Here is a 24,412-nt window from a genome sequence, read left to right on the forward strand (position 1 = left end):
GTTTTTGTATTATTGTAAATCTGACCTCAGTGAATGCACTCTCCCAATTGATCATCTCCTCGTAGATGGTAAATTTCTGCCCTGGTGGAGCATAAGGACTATATCTTCCAACAATCTCATTATTCCTTGTACCATCAGGTAGAGAGACTGGGCTTATAATGTTATATCCAATAGCGAGATCACCATTCTCATCAAAAAAGAGTTCCTCACCCAGGGCATTCTTAAAGTGGAGGCTCTTCAGATAGCGATGAAACTAATAAAAAGTGAAAGATTTTTATTAGTGGAACTAACCAAAGAGATACTTATGTTGGAAAAATATGGAATGGAAAAAAATGGAAAATCGCTGGACTAAGCGTATAGCTTTTGATGGAGACTCCCCAACATTGTTGGTTGGGCTGAGATTTTTCAGTGGCCTCGCATACACTCATACAAACATAAGAATTGCCCTTCTGGGATAGACTGAAAATCCATCAAACCCAGTTCCTGTTTCCAGTGTTGGCCAAACCAGGTCTCAAGTGCCTAAGAACATAAGAATGGTCCTTCTAGCTCAATATCCTGTCTTCACGGAGGCCAATCCAAGTCACAAGTACCTGGCAAAAATCCAAATAGTAGCAGCATTCCATGCTACTGATCCATGTCTGTCTCAACAGCAAACTATGGACTTTTCCTCCAGGAACTTGTCCAAATGTTGTTGGTTTTTTTTTTTTTTGTTAAACCAGCTACATTAACGGTCCTTACCACATCCCTCCCCCCTTTTGTCTCTCTAGTTAATATGTTCTCTTATTTATTTATGCTAGTGTGATGGCTTTTTTTCCTCATTTTTATCCTTTTATTTTTAACCTTGTTTTAACCCATTGTAAACCGCCTAGACATAATGATAGGCGGGATATCAATCAAATACTTAATAATCTTGAAACTCTGGCAATGCGTTCCAAAGCTTAACTATTCTCTATGTGAAAAAATATTTCCTCCTATAGGTTTTAAAACTATTTCCCTGCAGTCTCATCGAGTGTCCCCTAGTCTTTGTAAATCTTGATGCAGTAAAAAAAAAAAAGATCGATCCACTTGTACTTGTTCTACACCCCCTCGGGATTCTGTAGACTTCAATCATGTCTCCCCTCAGCCATCGCTTTTCCAAGCTGAAGAGCCCTAACCGCTTTACTCTTTCCTCACACGAGAGGAGTTCCATCCTCTTTATCATCTTGGTTGCTTGAAAAATCAGTGCCAACACCTTAAACAGTATTCATGATTTAAAAGGCAGCCTAAGGACACCTAAGTGCTGCTAGGTGTGATTCTATAAAGACCGCTTAGTGGTTGATTGACAACAGGGCAGACCAGACAAGTTAGGCACCGTTAGGGCTGGTGAGCATGCACGTGAATGGAATTTGGGAAAGCATGAGCCAAGCTAAATCGGTTAGCGCACCTTAGTAAAAAGATCCCTACTTGCTTATAGCTTGGATTGAGTTATCTAATATGCAGCTTTGCAAAGAGTCACTGTTGCTTTGAGCTGGACTATTTGAATTATAATTACCTGATAAATTATTGTAACATAGTGGAGTGCTTTTTCTCCTGCGATATGTTGCCTTCCACTAAGCTTATTTAAGCTGACATAGCTACTTAAGAGCTGGTTGAATTAAACAAATGCTGAGGTTCTTTTCTCCACTCTGTTCTTTTAAGCACATGGATAATCAAATGGCAGTTCTGACCTTATTGGCTATTGTATCAGAAACAATTAATATCTGGTTATTGCCAAGTTGGTCCAGGAACAGAGTCAGGATAGACCTGGAAGGTTTTTTGGTACCTCTGAATTTTGGTTCTGGTTCCTTATATAACTAGTTAGTCAAGTTTAACCATATATAATGCATTCTTAAGTGTGTTTGTTTAGTGATCTGGCACTGGAATTGAACATTAGCTCCATACAGATAACTTCTGGCAGTTCGCAAAGTTGTTCATGGCTGTTAAGTCACAAGAGGATTATGAAAACTTTCAAGAGGATCTTGCCAGATTGACATACTTGGCATCAAAATTCAGATGATGTTTAATGTGAGCAAGTGCAAAGTGACGTATGTGGGAAAGAGGAACCCAAACTATAGCTATGTGATGCTGGGTTCTGTGTTAGGAGTCACTGCCCAGGAAAAGGATCTAGGTGTCATTGTTGAGGATACGTTGAAACCCTCAGCTCAATGTGCGGCGATCGCTAAGAAAGCATAGAGAATGTTAGGAATTATCAGGAAAGGGATGGAAAACAACGATGAAAATGTTATAATTCCCTTGTATTGGTCTATGGTATGGCCACACCTCGAATACTGTGTGCAATTCTGGTCACCATATCTCAAAAAAACAAATATAGTTGAATTAGAAAAGGTACAGAAAGGTGCGACAAAAATGATGTAAGAGATGAGTTGACTTCTCTATGAGGAAAAGCTAAAGTGGCTAGGGCTCTTCAGCTTGGAGAAGAGATAGCTCAGGGGTGATATGATAGAGGTCTATAAAATAATGAGTGGAGTAGAACAAGTAGATGTGAATTGATGAGGAATTTTGAAATTCTTAGGTGTGACAGTGGAAAAAAAGATAATAAGAGAGTCTCCGTACTAAAATTTGGTCTAAACCCATGGTGAAATGATAACAAAATAGAAAATTTCTCCAAGTAGTTGGAAAGTTGGCTAGAAATAATTGACCCCATCATTTTTGTCAAAAGGGGTATATTTGTGATTAGACGATAATGAGAGGGAACTGTTAGGATCCAGATTGACGCTTTTCAATAACGGTGTCAAAGTTATGTTCCCCAATTCTCAACAAAAAGTAACCATTTTCAAGAAAATGATTTAATAGTGGTCAGTCATATAATAGCTTGTAAAGGAATATCCCCAAAAAGATAAGAAGAAAATGGGTCCAATTTACAACTGTATTTTTTCAACTTTTTACATAATTATGAAACATAAGTTTCTGAGACTGGATCAAAGGTGTTCCAAAAATGATCCACTGGAATTACCATCGGCCTATTGGGGATTAAAAGGAAGTTGTCAGGGTTTACAACTGGAAATGTATCTCTAATGAGTGTAATTTTACTATTAAAAAATTTTGCTAACTCCTCTGCAGTTGGAATACAGTTTTGTTTTGAATTTGTGCTCACTAAGGTTAATGAACACCAGAGCTTAAAAAGGGTATTAATTTGATTATCTGAACTAGCTATCCTAACCCCAAAGTAATTTTTCTTGCAATTCTAATTTCTAAATTATATTTCTTGATGTTAACTCTCCAAATCTTCTTGTCAGATTCTGAATTAGCTTTTTTCCACTTCCGTTCCATCTTCTACACTTCTGTTTTAATTCTCTATAAGATGAAAACCAGGGCGCCTTCCGTGCATAACTCACTAATTTGGTTGCTAAAGGGGAGAGAGCTTGAAAGGTACTTTCTGATAATCCCTTCCAGTCTTTCCATAGATTTTCTGACAGCTTATCAGAAAATATGCAAGGTAGTACTTTTAGTAGATTGGACCAGAAAAACTCTGAGTTGATCTTTTTCCAAATAGTTATAGTTCATAAATATTTTAAATTGGGTACAAGAGATGAGATTGTAAAAAGGTGTATGAGACAGCATAATTAAAAAAATTATATTTAATCTGTTTTTCAAACTACACTCAAGCATGTGTTAAGAAATTGAAAGGTTGGTTTATAATGAGTATTTGGAAAGTGGAAATTAGATCCAATGTTAAGCAGCTGTTGTGTAGGGGAAACAGAGAAACGGGACAGGTGGAAGTGCAGGTTCCAAAATGATAAGCAGACATATGAAAAAGAAGTAGAAGCTGACCGTTGAGTCAAAAGGATAGTGTAATTAGAAAAAGTGAATTACTGCTATCTTCTGGGCTTAATGTGTAAAGATCATTATACTGTAAAGTGAATGTGCAGAGAAGAGCATTATTTCAGATAAGGAATGAATATCAAGCAATGGAATATTTAAATTACAGAATACAAGTAGTTAAAGTTAAGGGAGGAAATAAAAGATGATTGCTTGTTAATAAATTAGACATACGTGAACAGAGAAAGGCGATGAAAATGGTTGGAGGTTTGCACCAAAATATGTATGTGGAGAGACTGGAAGCCCTGAACATATATACCCTAGAGGAAAGGAAGAACAGGGCAGATATGATTCAGATGTTCAAATACTTGAAAGACGTTAACATAGAACAAAATCTTTTCCAGAGAAAGGAAAATGGTAAAATCAGAGGGCATAATTTGAGGCTGAGGGGTGGTAGACTCAAGAGTAATGTTAGGAAAGTCTTTACAGAGAGCGGAGTTGATGCCTGGAATGGTGACAGAGTTCAAAACAGCATGGGGTGAACACAATGGATACCTAATCAAAAAATAATGGCAAATAATAAGAAGGGCAAACAGGAAGAGCTAGAAGAACAGGAGAAATTGAGAAATCGGGTTGAGGAAGAAAAAGATGCGCCAAAAAAAAAGGAAGAAAGGAACAGAAATCAGGGTCTAGCAGATCAAAAAGGGGATGGTAAGAGGAGTAAACCACAAGGAAAACCAGCAGGGAAAAGAAAGGACCAGGACTTAAATTGCTTGTACGCAAATGCGAGGAGCCTAAAGACCAAAATGGGAGAACTAGAAGTCACAGCCAAAAAAGAGGACCTAGACATCATTGGAATCACAGAAACATGGTGGAACGAGGAAAACAAATGGGATATAGTACTGCCAGGGTACAAACTCTATAGAAGAGACAGAACTCACAAGAAGGGTGGAGGAATGGCACTATATATAAAGGACACCATTCAATCGACCAGAGTAGATATGGAAACAAAGGCGGAAGGATTGGAATCGTTATGGATCAAATTACCAGGAAGAAATGGTTTTGATATAAAATTGGGACTGTACTACCAACTGCCTGGACAAACGGAAGCAAACGACAAAGAACTGACAGCAGAATTGAGGCGGGAATGCAAAAACAGAAATATGCTGGTAATAGGGGATTAGACTGGAGTATTGGAACTGTGTGAGGGAAACAGAATTCTTAGAGGCTATGAGGGACTGCTTTATGTAACAGCTCATCAAGGAACCAACGAGGGGGAATGCCACTCTCGACCTAATCCTCAATGGGCTAGGGGGACCTGCAAAGAAAGTTGAAGTAGTAGGACCACTAGGAAACAGCGATCACAACATGATACAGTACAAACTAGAAGTAGGAACATCAAAAGGGAAGAGAACCACAGTGACAACGCTCAACTTCAAGAAAGGGAACTATGATGCTATGAGAGCAATGGTGAGAAAAAAGCTCCGAAATAGCTCACGGAAAACAGAGACTGTGGAGCAAGCCTGGTCCCTATTCAAGGACACAGTGCAAGAAACACAGCTTATGCACATCCCCAGAACGAAAGACCTGGTTTGGATAACCAATGAAGAATGCGATAGGAAATGGATAAAGGACCAAACCGGGGAAAACTGGAAGGCACACAGAAACTGCCAAAAAGAATGTCATAGAGTGGTTAGGAGAGCGAAAAGGGATTATGAAGAAAGACTGGTCAGGGAGACAAAAAATTTCAAATCATTCTTCAAATACGTTAAAGGGAAGCAACCAGCGAGGAAGGAAGTAGGACCGTTGGATGATGGAGACAGAAAGGGAGTGATAAAAAAAGAAAAAGAGGTAGCTGATAAGTTAAATAAATTCTTCTCGTCAGTCTTCACAAGCGAGGATACATCCAGTGTACCAGAACCCGAAGAGATCTTCAATGGGACCAAGAAAATAAACTGTCGACAATAAAGGTGAGCCATGAGGATGTCCTCCAACAGATAGATAGATTGAAAAGTGACAAATCACCAGGCCCGGACGGGATCCACCAAGGGTACTAAAAGAACTAAGGAACAAAATAGCGGAAATACTCCAACGAGTTTGCAACCTATCCTTGAAAACTGGTGAGATCCCGGAGGACTGGAGGATAGCAAATGTTACACCTATCTTTAAAAAGGGATCGAGAGGAGACCCGGGAAACTACAGGCCGGTAAGTCTGACATCGGTTCCGGGCAAGATGGTAGAAGCACTGATAAAGGACAGCATCTATGAGCACATTGACATAAATGGGCTAATGAAAGCAAGCCAACATGGCTTCTGCAAAGGAAGATCGTGCCAAACAAACTTGCTGCACTTCTTTGAAGGGGTAAGCAGCCAGATGGACCAAGGGGAACCCGTAGACATCATTTATCTCGACTTCCAAAAAGCCTTTGACAAGGTGCCCCATGAGCGGCTACTTAAGAAGCTGTGAAACCACGGGGTGGAAGGGGACGTGCACAGATGGGTTGAGCACTGGTTGGCAAGCAGGAAGCAAAGGGTTGGAGTGAAGGGCCACTACTCGGACTGGATGAGGGTCAAGAGCGGAGTTCCGCAGGGGTCAGTACTCGGACCGCTGCTGTTCAACGTATTTATAAATGACCTGGAAACGGGGATGAAGTGTGAAGTTATAAAATTTGCGGATGACACTAAACTCTGTAGAACTGTGTAAAACTGTAGAACAGGGTTAGAACTGTGGAAAAATGTGAGGACCTACAAAGGGACCTGAACAAACTGGAAGAGTGGGCGAATAAATGGCAGACGAACTTCAATGTGGGGAAATGCAAGGTCATGCATATAGGAAAGAAGAATACAATGTTCAGCTACCAAATGGGGGGATTAGTACTAGAGGGAAGTAACCTTGAAAAAGACTTGGGTGTGCTGGTGGACACAACAATGAAGTCAACGGCACAATGCGCGTCAGCCTCAAAGAGAGAAAACAGAATGTTGGGTATTATCAAGAAGGGTATTACAACCAGAATGAAGGAAGTCATCATGCCGCTGTATCGCGCGATGGTGCGCCCGCATCTGGAATATTATGTCCAATATTGGTCGCCGTACCTAAAGAAGGACATGAAAATGCTTGAGAGGGTTCAGATGTTTAAACTTTAGAGCTCTCCTTTGGATAGAAAGTCAGAAGGTCTGAGGGCATATTTCTCTCCCCAGACATAAATGCTGAATCAATTACCATCTTTAATTAATAAACCTGAATATCTAGAAACATAGAAACATGACGGCAGATAAAGGCCAAATGGCCCATCCAGTCTCTCATCCGCATCCACTATCTCCTCCTCTCCCTATTGGCTAAGGCTCTTAACATTTACATCTCCTCATCCTATAGGCTAAGGCTCTTTACACCTGCATTGTGAGGTCATAGAGCTGCCCATCTGCAGTAACCATTATCTCTTCCTCTCTCTGAGAGATCCCACATGCCTATCTCAGGCCCTTTTGAAGTCAGACACAGTCTCTGTCTCCGCCACCTCTTCCGGGAGACCGTTCCACCCATCTACCACCCACTCTGTAAAAAAGTATTTCCTCAGATTACTCCGGAGCCTATCACCTCTTCACTTAATCCTATGCCCTCTCATTGCAGAGTTTCCTTTCAAATGAAAGAGACTCGAGTCATGCGCATTTACATTGCGTAGGTATTTGAACGTCTCTTATTATATTTCCCCTCTCCCTATTGGCTGAGGCTCTTAACATTTGCATCTCCTCTTCCTATAGGCTAAGGCTCTGTGCACCTGCATTGTGAGGTCATAGAGCTGTCCATCCGCAGTAACCATTATCTATTTCTCTCTCTGAGAGATCCCACGTGCTTATCCCAGGCCCTCTTGAATTCAGACACAGTCTCTGTCTCCACCACCTCTTCCGGGAGACTGTTCCACGTATCTACCACCCTTTCTGTAAAAAAGTATTTCCTCAGATTACTACAGAGACCATCACCTCTTAACTTCATCCTATGCTCTCTCATTGCAGAGTTTCCTTTCAAATGAAAGAGACCCGACTCATGCGCATTTACATCACGTAGGTATTTAAACGTCTCTATCATATCTCCCCTCTCCCGCCTTTCCTCCAAAGTATACAGAGTGAGATCTTTAAGTCTGTCCCCATACGTCTTAAGATGAAGACCACATACCATTTTAGTAGCCTTCCTCTGAACTGACTCCATCCTTTTTATATCTTTTTGAAGGTGCAGCCTCCAGAATTGTACACAATATTCTAAATGAGGTCTCACCAAAGTTTTATACAGGGGCATCAATACCTCCTTTTTCCTACTAGCCATACCTCTCTATATGCAACCTAGCACCCTTCTAGCTTTCGCCGTCACCTTTTCAACCTGTTTGGTCACCTTACGATCATCACATACAATCACACCCAAATCCCACTCTTCCATCACAGCTGATTATTATGCAGCCTTTGTGTCTGACTTATTTGAAATTGCAGACTGGGAACCTGCCTCCATTTTGAGAGAAGGTACTCATTCTGGGAAATGTCTTCTGCTCCACAGTTCAGTTATTCAGCCTTCACCTGAACAAAATCACTTGGTTTACTCTTTCTAAGAATACTAGAACTAGTAGCAATGAATTTAAAACAAGCCAGAGAAAATATTTCTTCATACAACAAGTAATTAAACTCTATAATTCATTACAAAAGAAAGTGGTGAAATCAGTTAGCTCAGCAGGGTTTTAAAAGGGGTTGGATCATTTCCTTAAAGTCCATAAGCCATTATTAAGATGGACTTGAAAAATGCACTGCTTATTTCTAGGATAAGAAGCATAAAATCAGTTGTACTTTTTGGGATATTGCCAGGTACTTGACACCTGTGTTGGCCACTGTTGGAAACAGGATACTGGGCTTGATTGACTTTTGGTCTGTCCCAGAATGGCAACTCTTATGTTCTTATGGATATTAAATGATGACAAGTCTATATTGGACTAAATCACCGTTGTATAGGTGTGATGCCAACTATAGGATGACATGACCAGGACCCAACAGGGTCCATGTTTCAACAAACACTTCTTCCTCAGGAGTCCAATATTTGTATGGGCAAACCACAATAACATGTAAAATACGAAACAGGTAGAAGTCCTGGAATGTCTAACCAAGATCGTCTACTCGCTGAAACGCTTGGTTAGCACCACATTGATACAACGGTGATTTATTCCGATAAAGACTTGTCATCAAGTACATCGCCTCTGCAGGTTTTTTTGTGCTTTCCTTATGGATATTAAGTACCAGATTAGGCCTATCAATGAATAGTCATATCTAGTTCAGACACAACTGGAGGAAAAGTCTCTAGTCTGTTATTGAGAAAGACATGGGAGAAGCTACTGCTTGCCTTGGATCGGTAGCATGCAATGTTGCTGCTCTTTGGGTTTTGACCAGGTACTAGGGATCTAGATTGGCCACCATGAGAATGGGCTACTGGGCTTGATGGACCATTTGTCTGACCTAGTAAGGCTATTCTTATGTTCTTAACAGTCAGTATTAAAAAAAAAGAACCTGACAGCTGTGAGACAAATACTACCCCCATAATTTTTTATATATGTTTTATATCTACTTTTATCTTTGCAATTAGGTGCACATCTCTGAGGGTAACACAGGAAGTTTCTCTGTAACCACATAGACTTCCTGGCATTCTGCTTCCCTTTCAGATTGTGCAATGATAAGCATGCACTTGTTTCTGAAAATAGCATTCCTCTGACAAAGGATATTACCTTCCATGGGAAAAACTCCCAAATTCTCTCACTTTCTCCTCTGCGTATGGTGGTATATCCAGGACTAGTCATGACCATGCCATGCAGTGCGTGTGCCAGGGCATACACAGCATTGTAGATGTTATAACTGTTCCCAGAGTTGATGACGTCACAATGTAAGAGGTAGGCAGATGTTTCATTATTGCTGCAGGATCTTTGGATGCTCTTGGGGCACTGGTCATTACACAGGTCCTTCCACCACATCTCTAAGAATGAATCATTTGGGAACACGGCAGGATTCACCTCACGGACAAATCTGTGAAAGTTTGGAATGCTCTTCTTTGCAACGGCGAAAGCAAAAGTGCTTTTTCTATCACCAGAGTGTGAAGGTAAGACAAATTCCCATTCAGCTGCGATGATCCAGACTTTTCCAGGTGGGTCCCAAATGGATGTGTATTTTATAATCTCTATGTAATCTGCATTGCAATACAAAATAATCACTTTTGTTGAAGATGTCTGGATGATCTTGGATATATTGCCCATATTTTGATGGAGGATTGAACTGGAGGGTGTGAAAGTTTTTACGAATTCAGTGCAGCCTCCAACCTTCTCAATCCCTTCTTTCAGGATCTGAACAGCCATCTTGCTGTTTTCATCATCAGATGCAATGATACCAACCCAGGTCCAGTCAAAATGCTTCAATAGCCTGAGTATCCCAGCACAGAGGTGCAGTTCAGTGGGGACAGTCCGGTAAAAATAAGGAAACCTAACTGTATCACTCATGACAAGATTCCCAGAGAGGTAACTCATCTGTTAAGAATAAATGAGAGAATTTGCCACCATCATTGCTATGGAAAGATCACATTTGGTAATTGAAGTATTCCATCTACTTTATCCATTTTTTTCTTTTGTAAACCGCATAGAACTTAATGGTATTGCAGTAAAAAAGTGACTTTTTATGTTATTTTATGTCATATTTGGACCATAATTGTACTATGAAGCGTCCTGAAAAGTTCTTAGCCCAACCAACCAACTTCCTAAATTCGGAGCGTTCTTTTGCCACTGTATCTGAAAAGAGCGTTATCTTATTTCGTTAAGTGCCAATTTGCAGAAACGAAATTCTCCGTTTTGACATTGTTTCCGATCATTGATTGAACCATATCCACGTCATTCTCTTCTTGGCTGGGCTGAGAACGTTTCAGCACCCCCTGGAAGTGTGAAGCATTTCAGTCTCTGATAACCAGAGCTGATTCTGTGATGTCATAATGCCTCATTCCACCAATAAGAGCCGACCTCATCAGTGATATCACAATGGCTTGATTGTCCTATACTTGGCTCACTTTTATTACATACCACGGGGTGCTGAAAAGTTCTCAGCCCAATCAACCAACTTCCTAAATTCTGAGCGTTCTTTTGCCACTGTTGCTGAAAAGAGCGTTATCGTATTTCGTTAAGCGTCAATTTGCAGAAACGAAATTCTATATTTTGACCTTGTTTGAGATCATTGATCACGTCATTTTCTTCTTAGTTGGGCTGAGAACTTTTCAGCGTCCCCTGGTAGTGTGAAGAGTTTTAGTCTCTGGTAACCAGAGCTGTGATTGTGATGTCATAATGCATCATTCCACCAATAAGAGCTGACCTGATCAGTGATGTCACAATGGCTTGATTGTCCTATACTTGGCTTACTTTTATTACATAGGAGGGGGTGCTGAAAAGTTCTCAGCCCAATCAACCAACTTCCTAAATTCCGAGCGTTCTTTTGCCACTGTATCTGAAAAGAGTGTTATCGTATTTCGTTAAGCGTCAATTTGCAGAAACGAAATTTTATGTTTTGACCTTGTTTCAGATCATTGATTCAACCATATCCACGTCATTCTCTTCTTGGCTGGGCTGAGAACTTTTCAGCACTCCCTGGAATTGTGAAGCGTTTCAGTCTCTGGTAACCAGAGCTGATACTGTGATGTCATAATGCCTCATTCCACCAATAAGAGCCGACCTCATCAGTGATATCACAATAGCTTGATTGTCCTATACTTGGCTCACTTTTATTACATACGAGGGGGTGCTGAAAAGTTCTTAGCCCAATCAACAACTTCCTAAATTCTGAGCGTTCTTTTGCCACTGTATCTGAAAAGAGCGTTATCTTATTTCGTTAAGTGCCAATTTGCAGAAACGAAATTCTCCGTTTTGACATTGTTTCCGATCATTGATTGAACCATATCCACGTCATTTTCTTCTTAGTTGGGCTGAGAACTATGGAGCGGAGGAAAAAAAAAAAAATAGCACTGAATGCCAAAGCCACTGGAATATAGTATCAGAAAAGTTGTACTGCAGGGACAGACTGCAGAATCAAAGGGGATTGTGCACATACGCACATAGGGGAGTGTGTGTCGCAGTGGTTAAAGCTACAGCCTCAGCACCCTGGGGTTGTGGGTTCAAACCCACGCTGCTCCTTGTGACCCTTGGCAAGTCACTTAATCCCCCCATTGCCCCAGGTACATTAGGTAGATTGTGAGCCCGCCGGGACAGACAGGGAAAAATGCTTGAGTACCTGAATAAATTTATGTAAACCGTTCTGAACTCCCCTGGGAGAACGGTATAGAAAAATTGAATAAATAAAAACTAAATTAAAAAAATAAGCTTTTTAGCACGTGCTAAATATTAGCGCCGAACGCATGCATGTTATCCTATGGACGTGTTAGTGGTTAGCGCATGTGTCGATTTAGCGAGTGCTAAGTCCACGCTGAAACGCTTAGCGCGCCTTTGTAAAAGAGGATCAAAATGTTTCATATTTTTTTCTTTTCATATTCCTGTTGCATTTCTTAAAATTTGCTTGACTATAACCAGCACAAAAATCAGTGATTTCTTTCTCTGGGATCCTACAGAAACTTCTCAGTGGTTAACAATGAGCCAACACTCTCCCTCTCACTTTTGAATTCAGAGAAATTTCTGTAGGATCTGAGAAAAATAAATCACATATTTTCATGCTGATCATAGGCAAGCAACTTTTCTCCTCATTCTTGTTTGAAGTTTTTGGCAACAATGATATTTTTTCTGAACCCTCAGGCAGGCTCATAAGAGCTGAAACATGGACCATGTTGCGTTCCTTTGATTCATGACAATAAAGTTTGATTTGAAGCAATCAGATTTTGCTTAGACATCTTTGTATTTCCATGGTTGGATGTTTGAAGACTTGCCCCTGCTTTTTTGGTTTTGTTTTCCACTTGTGGAAATTTGTTTCCAGTTTTTTTGCTTCTTCAGAACCAAGGCTATATCAGATGCCCACTTGAAGGATGTGAAGAGAATGGAGTCGATTCAGCGAATGGCCACGAGGATGGTCTCAGGACTAAAAATCTCCCATTTGAAGAACGTTTGAGCAGGCTGCGCTTATATTCTCTCGAAGAGCGCAGGGAAAGGGGGGACATGATAGAAACAGACAGTACAGAACACAGCACTCAGACTTATCTACTCGCTAGGAAAATACGATCACATCACTAATGCCTATCTCGACTCACACTGGCTACCGATACAAGCAAGAACTCAATTCAAACTATACTGTCTATTATTCAAAGCACTAAACGGAACAGCACCTCTCTACCTAAACAGCCGCCTAACCCGAAACCTCTCAACTAGAGTAAGGAGAACCCAGACCCCATTCACCTACCCCTCACTCAAAGGCACAAAACGCAAAAAGCTATATGACAACCTACTTGCTACACAGGCCGCGAAAATTGACCCCATCATATCCAAGCTGCTGACCACAACTACGGACTACAAAGCGTTTCGAAAAGATATAAAAACCATACTATTCAAAAAACACATCCCAATATTATAATCTACCATCATCTTCTCTCCCTTCATAACCTCCTGCAACTCACAACCAACTGCAATTTCGTCCCCATAGGCAACATCTAATCTAGTTGCATCGGGCGAAAAGCCAATTCATATCTAGAAACACAGTTTCCCCAAATACCGTAAAATCAGATATAACAACCTAGGAACAGACGATTTTTTGGTAACATAAGATTATGCTTTGTAATATTATGTAATGTAACATAAGGTTATGCGTTGTAATATAACATAAGGTTATGCTTTGTAATATCATGTAAAGCACAGTTACTTACCGTAACAGGTGTTATCCAGGGACAGCAGGCAGATATTCTTTACGCATGGGTGACGTCACCGACGGAGCCCTCGGTACGGACCTTTTTACTAGAAAGTTCTAGTTGGCCGCACCGCGCGTGCGCGAGTGCCTTCCCGCCCGACGGAGGAGTGCGTGGTCCCCAGTTAGTATAAGCCAGCTAAGAAGCCAACCCGGGGAGGAGGGTGGGACGTAAGAATATCTGCCTGCTGTCCCTGGATAACACCTGTTACGGTAAGTAACTGTGCTTTATCCCAGGACAAGCAGGCAGCATATTCTTTACGCATGGGTGACCTCCAAGCTAACAAAGAGGGAGGAGGGATGGTTGGCCATTAGGAAAATAAATTCTGAAGTACAGATTGGCCGAAGAGCCCATCCCGTCTGGAGAAAACATCCAGACAGTAGTGAGTAGTGAATGTGTGAACTGAGGACCAGGTGGCCGCTTTGCAGATCTCCTCAATGGGTGTGGAACGGAGGAAAGCAACAGAAGCGGCCATAGCTCTCACTCTGTGGGCCGTGACAGCACCGTCCAGTGACAGACCGGCCCGAGCATAACAGAACGCGATGCAAGCTGCAAGCCAGTTGGATAGTGTTCGTTTAGAGACCGGTCGACCCAAACGATTCGGGTCAAAGGTCAGGAAGAGCTGAGGGGACAAGCGGTGAGCCCTTGTACGATCAAGATAGTAAGCCAGGGCACGCTTGCAGTCAAGAGTGTGCAGTGCCTGTTCCCCGGGGTGGGAATGGGGTTTCGGGAAGAAAACAGGCAACACTATGGATTGGTTAAGGTGAAAGGCCGAGACCACCTTGGGGAGGAACTTTGGATGGGTACGCAGAACCACCTTGTCATGATGAAAGATAGTGAACGGTGGATCAGCTACCAGTGCATGAAGCTCACTGACCCTCCTGGCAGAGGTGATGGCAATGAGGAAAAGCACCTTCCAGGTTAGAAATTTGAGCGAAGTTGTGGCAAGAGGCTCAAAAGGAGGTTTCATGAGGGCAGACAAAACCACATTCAGGTCCCAGACGACCGGAGGAGGTTGTAGAGGTGGTTTGATGTTGAAGAGACCCCTCATGAATCGGGAAACCAGAGGGTGAGCCGTGAGGGGTTTTCCTAGGACAGGTTCATGAAAAGCCGTGATGGCACTGAGATGGACTCTGATTGAGGTAGACTTGAGGCCTGCGTTGGACAGGGAGAGCAAGTAGTCCAGAACAGGTTCCACCGCTAAGGAGGTGGGATTGTGATGATGCCGGAGACACCAAGAGGAGAACCTGGTCCACTTCTGATGGTAGCATTGAAGGGTGGCTGGTTTCCTGGAGGCGTCTAAAACGAGACGAACAGGCTGAGACAGATTTCCTGGAGAGGTCAGCCCGAGAGAAACCAAGCTGTCAGGTGGAGTGAAGACAGATTGGGATGTAGTAGAGACTGATGCTGCTGTGTAAGTAGAGTAGGAAACACAGGTAGAGGAATGGGCTCCCTGGAGCTGAGTTGAAGCAGGAGGGAGAACCAGTGTTGACGAGGCCACCGGGGGGCTATGAGGATCATGGTGGCTCTGTCCCTGAGGAGTTCGAATAAAGTCCGCAACATCAGAGGTAGTGGAGGAAAGGCATAGAGGAACCGATCCGTCCAGTCGAGTAGGAATGCATCCGGGGCCAGACGGCGAGGAGAGAAGAGTCTGGAGCAGAACTGGGGCAGCTGATGGTTGTGAGGAGCTGCGAATAAGTCCACTTGCGGAGTGCCCCAGCGAGCAAAGATGGAGTGGAGCGTGGGAGGATCTAAAGTCCACTCGTGAGGTTGAAGGATGCGGCTGAGATTGTCGGCCAGGGAGTTCTGTTCGCCCTGGATATAGACCGCCTTGAGGAAGAGACTGCGGGCCGTGGCCCAGGTCCAAATACGAAGAGCCTCCTGACAAAGGAGGCGAGATCCTGTGCCGCCCTGTTTGTTTATGTAGTACATGGCGACTTGGTTGTCCGTGCACAGGAGCAGAACCTGAGGACAAAGAAGGTGCTGGAAGGCCTTGAGAGCATAGAACATGGCTCGTAGTTCTAGAAAATTGATGTGATGTCGACGCTCCTGTGGGGTCCAAAGACCCTGGGTGCGTAGGTCTCCCAGGTGAGCTCCCCATGCATAAGGGGAGGCATCCGTGGTGATGATCATGGAATGTGGGGGCAGATGCAACAGAAGGCCCCTGGAAAGATTTGAGGAGTTCAACCACCATTGTAGAGATCGCTGAAGAGATGATGTCACAGAGATGGGATGAGAAAGAAGATTCGAGGTCTGTGACCACTGGTCGGCCAGAGTCCATTGAGGTGTCCTGAGGTGGAGTCGTGCTAAGGGAAGCACATGCACCGTTGATGCCATGTGTCCCAGGAGGACCATCATCTGTCGAGCTGGGATGGTGTGATGAAGGAGCACTTGATGACAGAGGTGGAGCAGAGTCCGTCGACGATCGGAGGGGAGGAATGCCCTCATTAGTGTGGTATCGAGAACTGCTCCGATGAACTGAAGGCGCTGTGTGGGAAGCAGATGCGACTTGGGGTAGTTGATCTCGAACCCCAGTAGATGGAGAAGAGAGATGGTATGTTGAGTGGCTTGTAGCACAAGAGGAGACGTAGGAGCTTTCACTAACCAATCGTCCAAGTAGGGAAACACTTGGAGGTTGTGAGACCTGAGGAAGGCCGCCGCCACAATGAGGCATTTGGTGAACACCCTGGGTGATGAAGCGAGGCCAAAAGGTAGCACCTTGTACTGATAATGGCGATGGTGCACCTGGAATCGCAGGTAGCGACGTGAAGTTGGATTGATTGGTATGTGAGTGTAGGCCTCTTTGAGGTCCAGGGAACATAGCCAGTCGTTGTGAGAGAGATGAGGGTAAAGCGTGGCAAGGGAGAGCATTCTGAACTTCTCCTTGACTAGACACTTGTTGAGGTCCCTGAGATCGAGAATGGGACGAAGGTCTCCTGTCTTTTTGGGTACCAGGAAGTAGCGGGAGTAGAATCCCTGACCCCTTTGATCTGGAGGTACTTCTTCGATGGCATTGAGAAGGAGGAGGGATTGAACCTCCCTCAGGAGGAGGGGGGGTTGAGTTGAGAGAGAAGCAGACTCGACGGGAGGATTGTCTGGCGGAAGAGTCTGGAAGTTGAGGGAGTAGCCGTGGCGGATGATGTTGAGGACCCACTGGTCCGATGTGATGACCTCCCAACGGCTGAAGAAAATGTGGAGCCTGCCTCCGATTGGCTGAGGAAGAGGCAATGAGGGTGGAAGACTGGCTAAGCCCTGGAGAGAGGAGTCAAAAGGGCTGAGAAGGTTTGGCAGGAGGAAGAGGCTTGGTAGGTTGATTAGGCTGGGCACGAGCCTGGGTGTGTTGGTGCTGGCGGGCCCGCCTAGGTTGCTGTGCAGGTGGGTTGAGCGGTCTGGCAGAGAACCTGCGTTGATATGATGTCTGCGGTCTATAAGGACGAGCAGGAGGAGTCTTTTTCTTTGGTTTAATGAGAGTATCCCATCTGGTCTCATGGGCGGAGAGCTTCTGAGTGGTGGTATCCAGGGACTCTCCGAATAGTTCATCTCCCAGACATGGGGCGTTGGCTAGACGGTCCTGATGGTTGACGTCTAGATCAGAGACCCTGAGCCAGGCCAGGCGGCGCATAGCCACAGCGATGGCAGATGCACGGGAGGAGAGCTCAAAGGAGTCATAGACAGAGCGCACCATGAACTTCCTCAGTTGAAGCAGGCTGGAGATGTGCTGCTGGAAAAGAGGGACCTTGTGCTCCGGCATGTATTTTTGCATGGAGGAGAGTTGCATTACCAGATGTTTCAGGTAGAAGGAAAAATGGAAGGAGTAGTTGTTTGCCCTATTGGCAAGCATGGCATTTTGGTAGAGCCGTTTGCCAAATTTGTCCATAGTTTTTCCTTCTCTGCCAGGAGGGGTGGAGGCATACACACTGGTGCCCTGAGTCTTTTTCAAGGTGGATTCTACCAGGAGAGACTCGTGGGGCAGTTGGGGTTTATCAAAACCTGGGATTGGTATGACCCTATAGAGACTGTCCAATTTACGGGGGGCCCCAGGGACAGTTAGCGGGTTCTCCCAATTTTTATAAAAAGTTTCCCGTAGGATATCGTGAACAGGTAACTTTAGGAACTCCTTGGGAGGTTGATCGAAATCCAGAGCCTCCAGGAAAGCTTGTGACTTTTTGGAGTCAGATTCCAATGGCAAAGACAAAGCCCCTGACAACTCCCTGAGAAATTTAGAGAAGGAAGATTGTTCAGGTTTGGAAGTGGTCTCGGGTGCGGAAGGCTCTTCGTCCGACGACGATGCATCCTCCTCGGTACCGGGGGGGGATTCTTCCCATAGGTCCGGGTCTCTGACATCGGTGGTTGCGTGTCGAGAGACCGGAGTGGACGGGTCGGCATGGTGAGTCTTAGACAAAGACTTGCCTGAGCGTACCGAGACATTTCCTGGCGATGTAGACCTGTGTCTGTCCCGATCCCGGGAAGAACGGTGCCGGTCCGGGTCTTGGGAAGACCGGTGCCGGTCCGGGTCATGGGAAGACCGGTGTCCTGCTCGGTCCCGAGGAGGATCCGTCGTCGTTAAGGCGACTGGCTCGGTATGGGAATGGAGATGCGGTGCCGAGAGAATGGGCATGGAAGAGTCCATAGGTACCAATGGAGTGGATACCGGTTGGACGGTGCGGGGCTCGGGCCGGTCTGGTACCGAGAGCAGCGGTGCCAAGATAGATGGTAAGAGCTGCTGAAGTTGCTGGTGGAGTTGCTCTTGCAACTTGTCCTGGAGGATGGCCGCAATGCGGTCATCCAGGGGAGGCACCGGAACCACTTTTTTCTTTTTTGGTTCCTTGGGTGCCGCTCTACACTCCGGCGATGAGGGTGCCGATGACGAGGCACTCACCGATATCGGAGTGGAGCGTTTCTTGGCCCGGCGTGGAGCCGAGAGGACTGGTGCCGTCCCCGAGGTGGGAGGGCGCTCAAGGGTGGAAGGCTTCTTAGCCGGCTTACCTGGCGCCGGAGGCGCCGACGTCGTCTCAGGCGGCGTCGAAGTGGTCGGTGTCGATTTCGACGGTGCCGCAGATGAAGATGTCGAATCCATAGACGGGCCGGTGCCGAAAAGTAAATTTTGTTGGATTTGACGATTCTTCAACGTGCGCTTTTTGAGAGTGGCACAGCGGGTGCAGGAGTCCGCCCGATGCTCTGGTCCCAGACACTGCAAGCACCAATTGTGTGGGTCAGTGAGGGAGATCGGGCGTGCACACCGCTGGCACTTCTTAAAACCTGGCTGCGGGGGCATGAATGGAAACACGGCCTCCGCAAAATCAAACCCCGAGGCCTGGATCGTGGCAATAGGCCCCGCCGGGGTAGGAACGAAAAAATAAAACAAAAGAAAGATTTTTTTTTTTTTTTTTTTTTTGGAATTGGGAAGAAAAAAGTACCCGAAGGTGAAAAACCGAAAAAAATAACGCGAGCGGGAAGGCAAAAGGAGGATTTCAACTCTGTTGAAAAAACACACGTCTTCTTCGCTCCGCGGAAACGAAGAAACTGGGGACCACGCACTCCTCCGTCGGGCGGGAAGGCACTCGCGCACGCGCGGTGCGGCCAACTAGAACTTTCTAGTAAAAAGGTCCGTACCGAGGGCTCCGTCGGTGACGTCACCCATGCGTAAAGAATATGCTGCCTGCTTGTCCTGGGATAATGTAAGTTATGCAATGTACTGGAATAATAAGGTAAAATAACATAAAATAACTCTACGTAAAGTCTTGTAAAGTTATGTAAGATAAATTATGTAAGATAAATTATGTAAACTTAATGCAAGTTATGCAAGCACGGTAAGGATAATGTAAAGTAACACAAAGTAACTCCACGTAAAGTTATGTAAAGTTATGTACGAAAAGTTATGTAAAGTTAGGTATGCAAAGTTTGTAAAGTTATACAAATAATTGTATTGTCATCGCCTGGAAATGACCAGCCATCTTCTAATGTAATCCGCTTAGAACCGCAAGGCACAAGCGGAATAGAAATCACTAATGTAATGTAATGTAATGTAAACATTCAAATATATCACGGACCGTATTGATGTGGAGGAAGAAATCTTTTGTCTTACGGGTCCCATGGCGACAAGAGGGCATCCGCTAAAACTCAGGGGGGGAAGATTTCATGGGGACACCAGGAAGTATTTCTTCACCGAAAGGGTAATTGATCGATGGAATGGTCTTCCACATCAGGTAGTCGAGGCCAGAACCACGCTCGATCTCAAGGGATAATGAGACAGACAGGTGGGGTCGCTCCAGAGGAATGCTTAAAAGATGGATTCCCATAGGAGGGAGGGAGGAGGGAGGGTTCTTGAGTGGGCAGACTTGTTGGGCCGTCGGCCCTTTTCTGCCGTCATACTCTATGTTTCTATGAGATCAGCATCCATTGAGGAGATTTGCAAAGCAGTGACAAGGTCTTTAGTTCACATATCATTACTGCCTTGAATAGAATACCCAACATGACAGCTGGTTGTGGACCGACAATCCTGAAAAACATTTTTGGGTATCTAGACTTCAACTCTACACTTCTACGCCCAGGCTGCGCTTTCAAACAATATGATGTTCTCAGTGAGCCTGGTAGCTATGAATGGCCACATGTGAAAATGGATGTCTTGTTTGCCCTTGGAGAAAGAGAAGTTACTCACATATAGCAGATGTTCCTCAAGGACAGCAGTATTCTCATATACCCTCGCTCCTCCCCCCAAATCTCTCAAAGTCATAATAGTCTTGGCAGTGTCTGCACTGGGGCTCCATCAGATGATGCCACCACATATGAGGATACATTTATTTATTCAAAAAAAAATTCTACTCTGCACCATCTACCATTCTGGGTGGCCCACAATTAAAATAATATTTTCATAAACATTAAAACCGTACAGTGACACAATCAAAGCAAATATAAAAAAAACTGAAGGACTGCCCTTTACAACTGGCCTGAGCAAAGGCTAAATTCTTCTAAATAACATGCATTGTTCTTCATCATAAGGCATATGGGGTCAGACTTAAAGATCTCAATATATATACTTTGGAGGAAAGGTGGGAGATATGATAGAGATGTTTAAATACCTATATGGTGTAAATGTGCATGCGTCAAGTCTCTTTCATTTGAAAGGAAGCTCTGGAATGAGATGAAGTTAAGAGGTGATAGGGATCAGGAGTAATCTAAGGAAATACTTTTTTACAGAAAGGGTTATGCATGGAACAGTCTCCCAGATGAGGTGCTGGAGACAGAGACTGTGTTTGAATTCAAGTAGGTGTGGGATAGGCAGGTGGGATTTCTTAGAGAGAGGAAGAGATAATGGTTACTAGAGATGGGCAGACTGGATGGGCCATTTGGCCTCTATCTGCCATCATGTTTCTATATTAATATGCTTTCCTAAACAATTAAAGACCTTAACCTGTTTTCTGAAAATAGAAAGTACTTCAGAATTCCAGAACACTGGACTCGCAATCATTAATATCTTTTTTATGTACATATCAAGCCTCACTTACATAAGAACATATGAAAAGCCTTACCGGGTCCATCAAGCCCAGTAGCCTGTTCTCATTGTGGCCAATCCCAGTGGCGTACCAAGGGAGGGGCGGGGGGGGGAGGTCCGCCCCAGGTGCGAGCCCTGAGGGGGTGCTCTGGCATCCGTTCCCCCCCCCCCGACATCTGGTTCTTCCTCTCTGGCCTCCCAGCACCATTAAGAGTACCGAAGCAACCTGCAGCAAGATCGCGATGTCAGCGATTTTGCGCTGCTTCATGCTGTCCTCTGCCGTGGTCCCGCCCCCTCCACTGACGTCAGAGGAGGGGGGCGGGTCCGCGGCAGAGGACAGCACAAGCAGCTCAAGATCGCTGACATCGCGATCTTGTTGCAGGCTGCTTCTACTCTAAATGGTGCAGGGAGGCCAGAGGGGAAGAACCGGATATCTGGATGGGGGATGGGGGGGGTGAGCGGTCCTTCGGGGTGGGGCGGACAGGCAGGCCTTCAGGGGGAGATGCAGGCCTTAAAGGGGGGGAAAGCTTTCATGGGGGGAGACAGGCTTTTGGGGGGGGACAGGCAGACAGGCATTTAAGGTAGGGGACAGGGGGTGGGACAGGCATGGGGGGTGCAGCCTTCGGGGGTACAGGCCTTCAAGGGGAGGGACAAGCCTTCAGGGGGAGATGCAGGCCTTAAAAGGGGGGGGGACAAGCCTTCATGGGGGAGACAGGCTTTCAGGGGGGGACAGGCAGGCAGGCTTTCAAGGGGTGGACAGGGGGGTGGGACAGGCCTTCAAGGGGGGACAAACCTTCAAGGGGGTGCAGGCCTTCTGGGGGGTGCAGCCTTCGGGGGGGTGCAGGCCTTCAAGGGAGGGGACATGCCTTCATGGGGGAGACAGGCTTTCTGGGGGGGGGACAGGCAGGCAGGCCTTCAAGGGGGGGACAGGCAGGCAGGCCTTTAAGGGGGCAACAGGCCTACAAGGGGGTGGGACATGCCTTCAAGGGGGGGAGACAGGCCTTCAAGGGGGTGCAGGCCTTCGGGGGGTGCAGCCTTCAAGGGGGGTGCAGCCTTCAAGGGGGGGACAGGCCTTTGGGGGGGGACCCTGGTGTAGAAGTACACAGAGGGAGGGGGTGTTCAAAGAGATGTGCATATGCCAGACTTTGGGGGGGAAGAAATAATGGGTCTGAAAATAGAGGAGAGGGAGAGAGATGATGGACCATGGGATTTAGGGAGGGAAGGAACAGAAAGGGAGAGAAATTGGACACAAGGGATGGTTTGGAGGAGGGATAGAGATACTGGATAGGAGGGTAATTGGGAAAAGAAAGGGAGAGATGGTAGGCCCTGGGTGGTGAGGAAGGAGGGAGAGATGCCGGATGAAAGGGTAGTTAAGAAAAGGTGGATCTGTGGAGGGAGATGAAAAAAAGGAAAGATACCAGACTTCCTGTGGAGGGAAGGGAAAGGGAAAGGGAGGACAGAGATGGCAGATGGATGGTTAGCATGAAGAAAGAAGGAGATCCTGGCAAGCAAGTTATCAGAAGACAACTAGAGCCTGGGACCAACAAGATTTGAAAAATAACCAGACAACAAAAGGTAGAAAAATTAATTTTATTTTCTGTTTTGTGATTACAATATGTCAGATTTGAAATGTGTATCCTGCCAGAGCTGGTGTTAGACCGCAAACGTGAGCTAGGATTTAACAGAGAGAGGAAAAGTCCTTTTTGTTTCTTTATTTTATTTACACCACAGCGCCAGTGTGGTTAGGAGAAGCCAAAGGGGGTGAAAAAGCTATAAAACCCACCAGGATTTTTGAAAAAAATCACCCAACTGGGCAGGAAAATCGAATCGAAAAACCAATTAAATAGGCTGAATCAAAATTTTTCTTCCTGAATCGGGCAGTTTGCGCTACTGTCTCAGACTTTAGTACCTGGGATTGGGGAGAGATGGCATCCTCAGTACTTTATAATGCAAGTGAAATGAGGATTTGGTCAGACTTTTGAAGGGTCTGCAGAAGAAAAATATTGTATAGGCCGGGGACATGAGACAGCAGGAAATGGGAACTTTTCTTCCTTCTATTTTTGTGAATGGAAAGGCTGAGGATGTCAGAGAGTTCAGTTAAAATATGTGCTTTATAAAAAAATATAATAATGTGTTTTATAAAGTTTATAAGCATTGCTGGCCTACCCAGTGAGGTGTTCCTAGTGGTGGTGGCAGTGTGTCAATGTGTTGAGAGGAAGAGGTGGTCTGGGAAATTCTCCTGAGCAAACTCCGGGCCCATTTCCACCCCCCAGTTAGTCCACTCACTCAACTGGTTCACACACTGAGTGGGTCTTTGGGTATTGTACCTAGGTAGTTGTTTTGGGATCTCTTCCAGTGGTTTGTCAGTATCTCCTTGTGGTCCAAGGAAGGAAACTTTGTTAACCTTAGCATTGACCTTTTGTAACAGTGCTGCTTGTGTGGCATTAGGCTATCTAGTGATCGAAAGAAAAGAAACAGACCTTTGCACATTTTTGCACTATAGGTGGGTGTATGAGGAGATTCATATTTCCTGCACAGCTAAGTCCATGTGAAGTTCCCTTGTGTTGTATTTGACATCTAGCAAGGTCTCTGTTTGGAAGGAAAGATCTAAGCTTAAAAATGAAGTGGCCAGAAGTTATGGTAAAAGCAGATAGCTTAGCTGGTTTTAAGAAAGATTTGGACAAATTCCTGGAAGAAAAGTCCATAGTCTGTTATTAAGACATGGGGAAGTGTCTGCTTGCCCTGGATCGGTAGCATGGAATGTTGCTACTCTTTGGGTTTTGACCAGGTACTAGTGACCTGGATTGGCTACCATGAGAATGGGCTACTGGGCATGATGGACCATTGGTCTGACCCAGTTAGGCTATTCTTATGTTATGTTCTCATCTGTAGGGGCCTTTGTTTTCACTTCTTATTTTAATGTATTTTTTTTCTGGGAACTTATCAGTGTTTTTTTATAATGGGAACAAAAATGGAAGAGAATTAATGTGTGTGGAATGGGGGGGTAACTAATTTCTTCAGCTAAATAATTAAATCCACCTCAACCAGACATAGGAGAACTCGCACACCATTCACATACCCTCCAATCAATAACGTCAAAAGAAAAAAACTGTGCCAAACGAACCTGATTGAATTTTTTGATTGGGTGACCAGAGAGCTGGATCGAGGACATATGCTAGATGTAATTTACTTGGATTTCAGCAAAGCCTTTGATACAGTTCCTCATAGGA

General features: G+C 44.8%; 1 protein-coding gene across 1 annotated transcript in view; it reads right to left on the reverse strand.

Moving 5' to 3' along the window:
* LOC117368554 (vomeronasal type-2 receptor 26-like) overlaps positions 1–24,412 on the reverse strand; it is a gene marked incomplete at its 3' end in the record, with an annotated part of 55,082 nt that overhangs the window by 17,977 nt on the left and 12,693 nt on the right. The window contains exons 3-4 of the mRNA XM_033962286.1: positions 9,549–10,337; positions 26–253 (exon numbers count right to left, since the gene is read on the reverse strand). Of these exons, the coding sequence (XP_033818177.1) occupies positions 26–253; positions 9,549–10,337 (1,017 nt within the window). The remainder of the gene's footprint in view (positions 1–25; positions 254–9,548; positions 10,338–24,412) is intronic.

This window comes from Geotrypetes seraphini, chromosome 10 (genome assembly GCF_902459505.1).
Source record: "Geotrypetes seraphini chromosome 10, aGeoSer1.1, whole genome shotgun sequence".
In the NCBI taxonomy this organism is placed as follows: domain Eukaryota; kingdom Metazoa; phylum Chordata; class Amphibia; order Gymnophiona; family Dermophiidae; genus Geotrypetes; species Geotrypetes seraphini.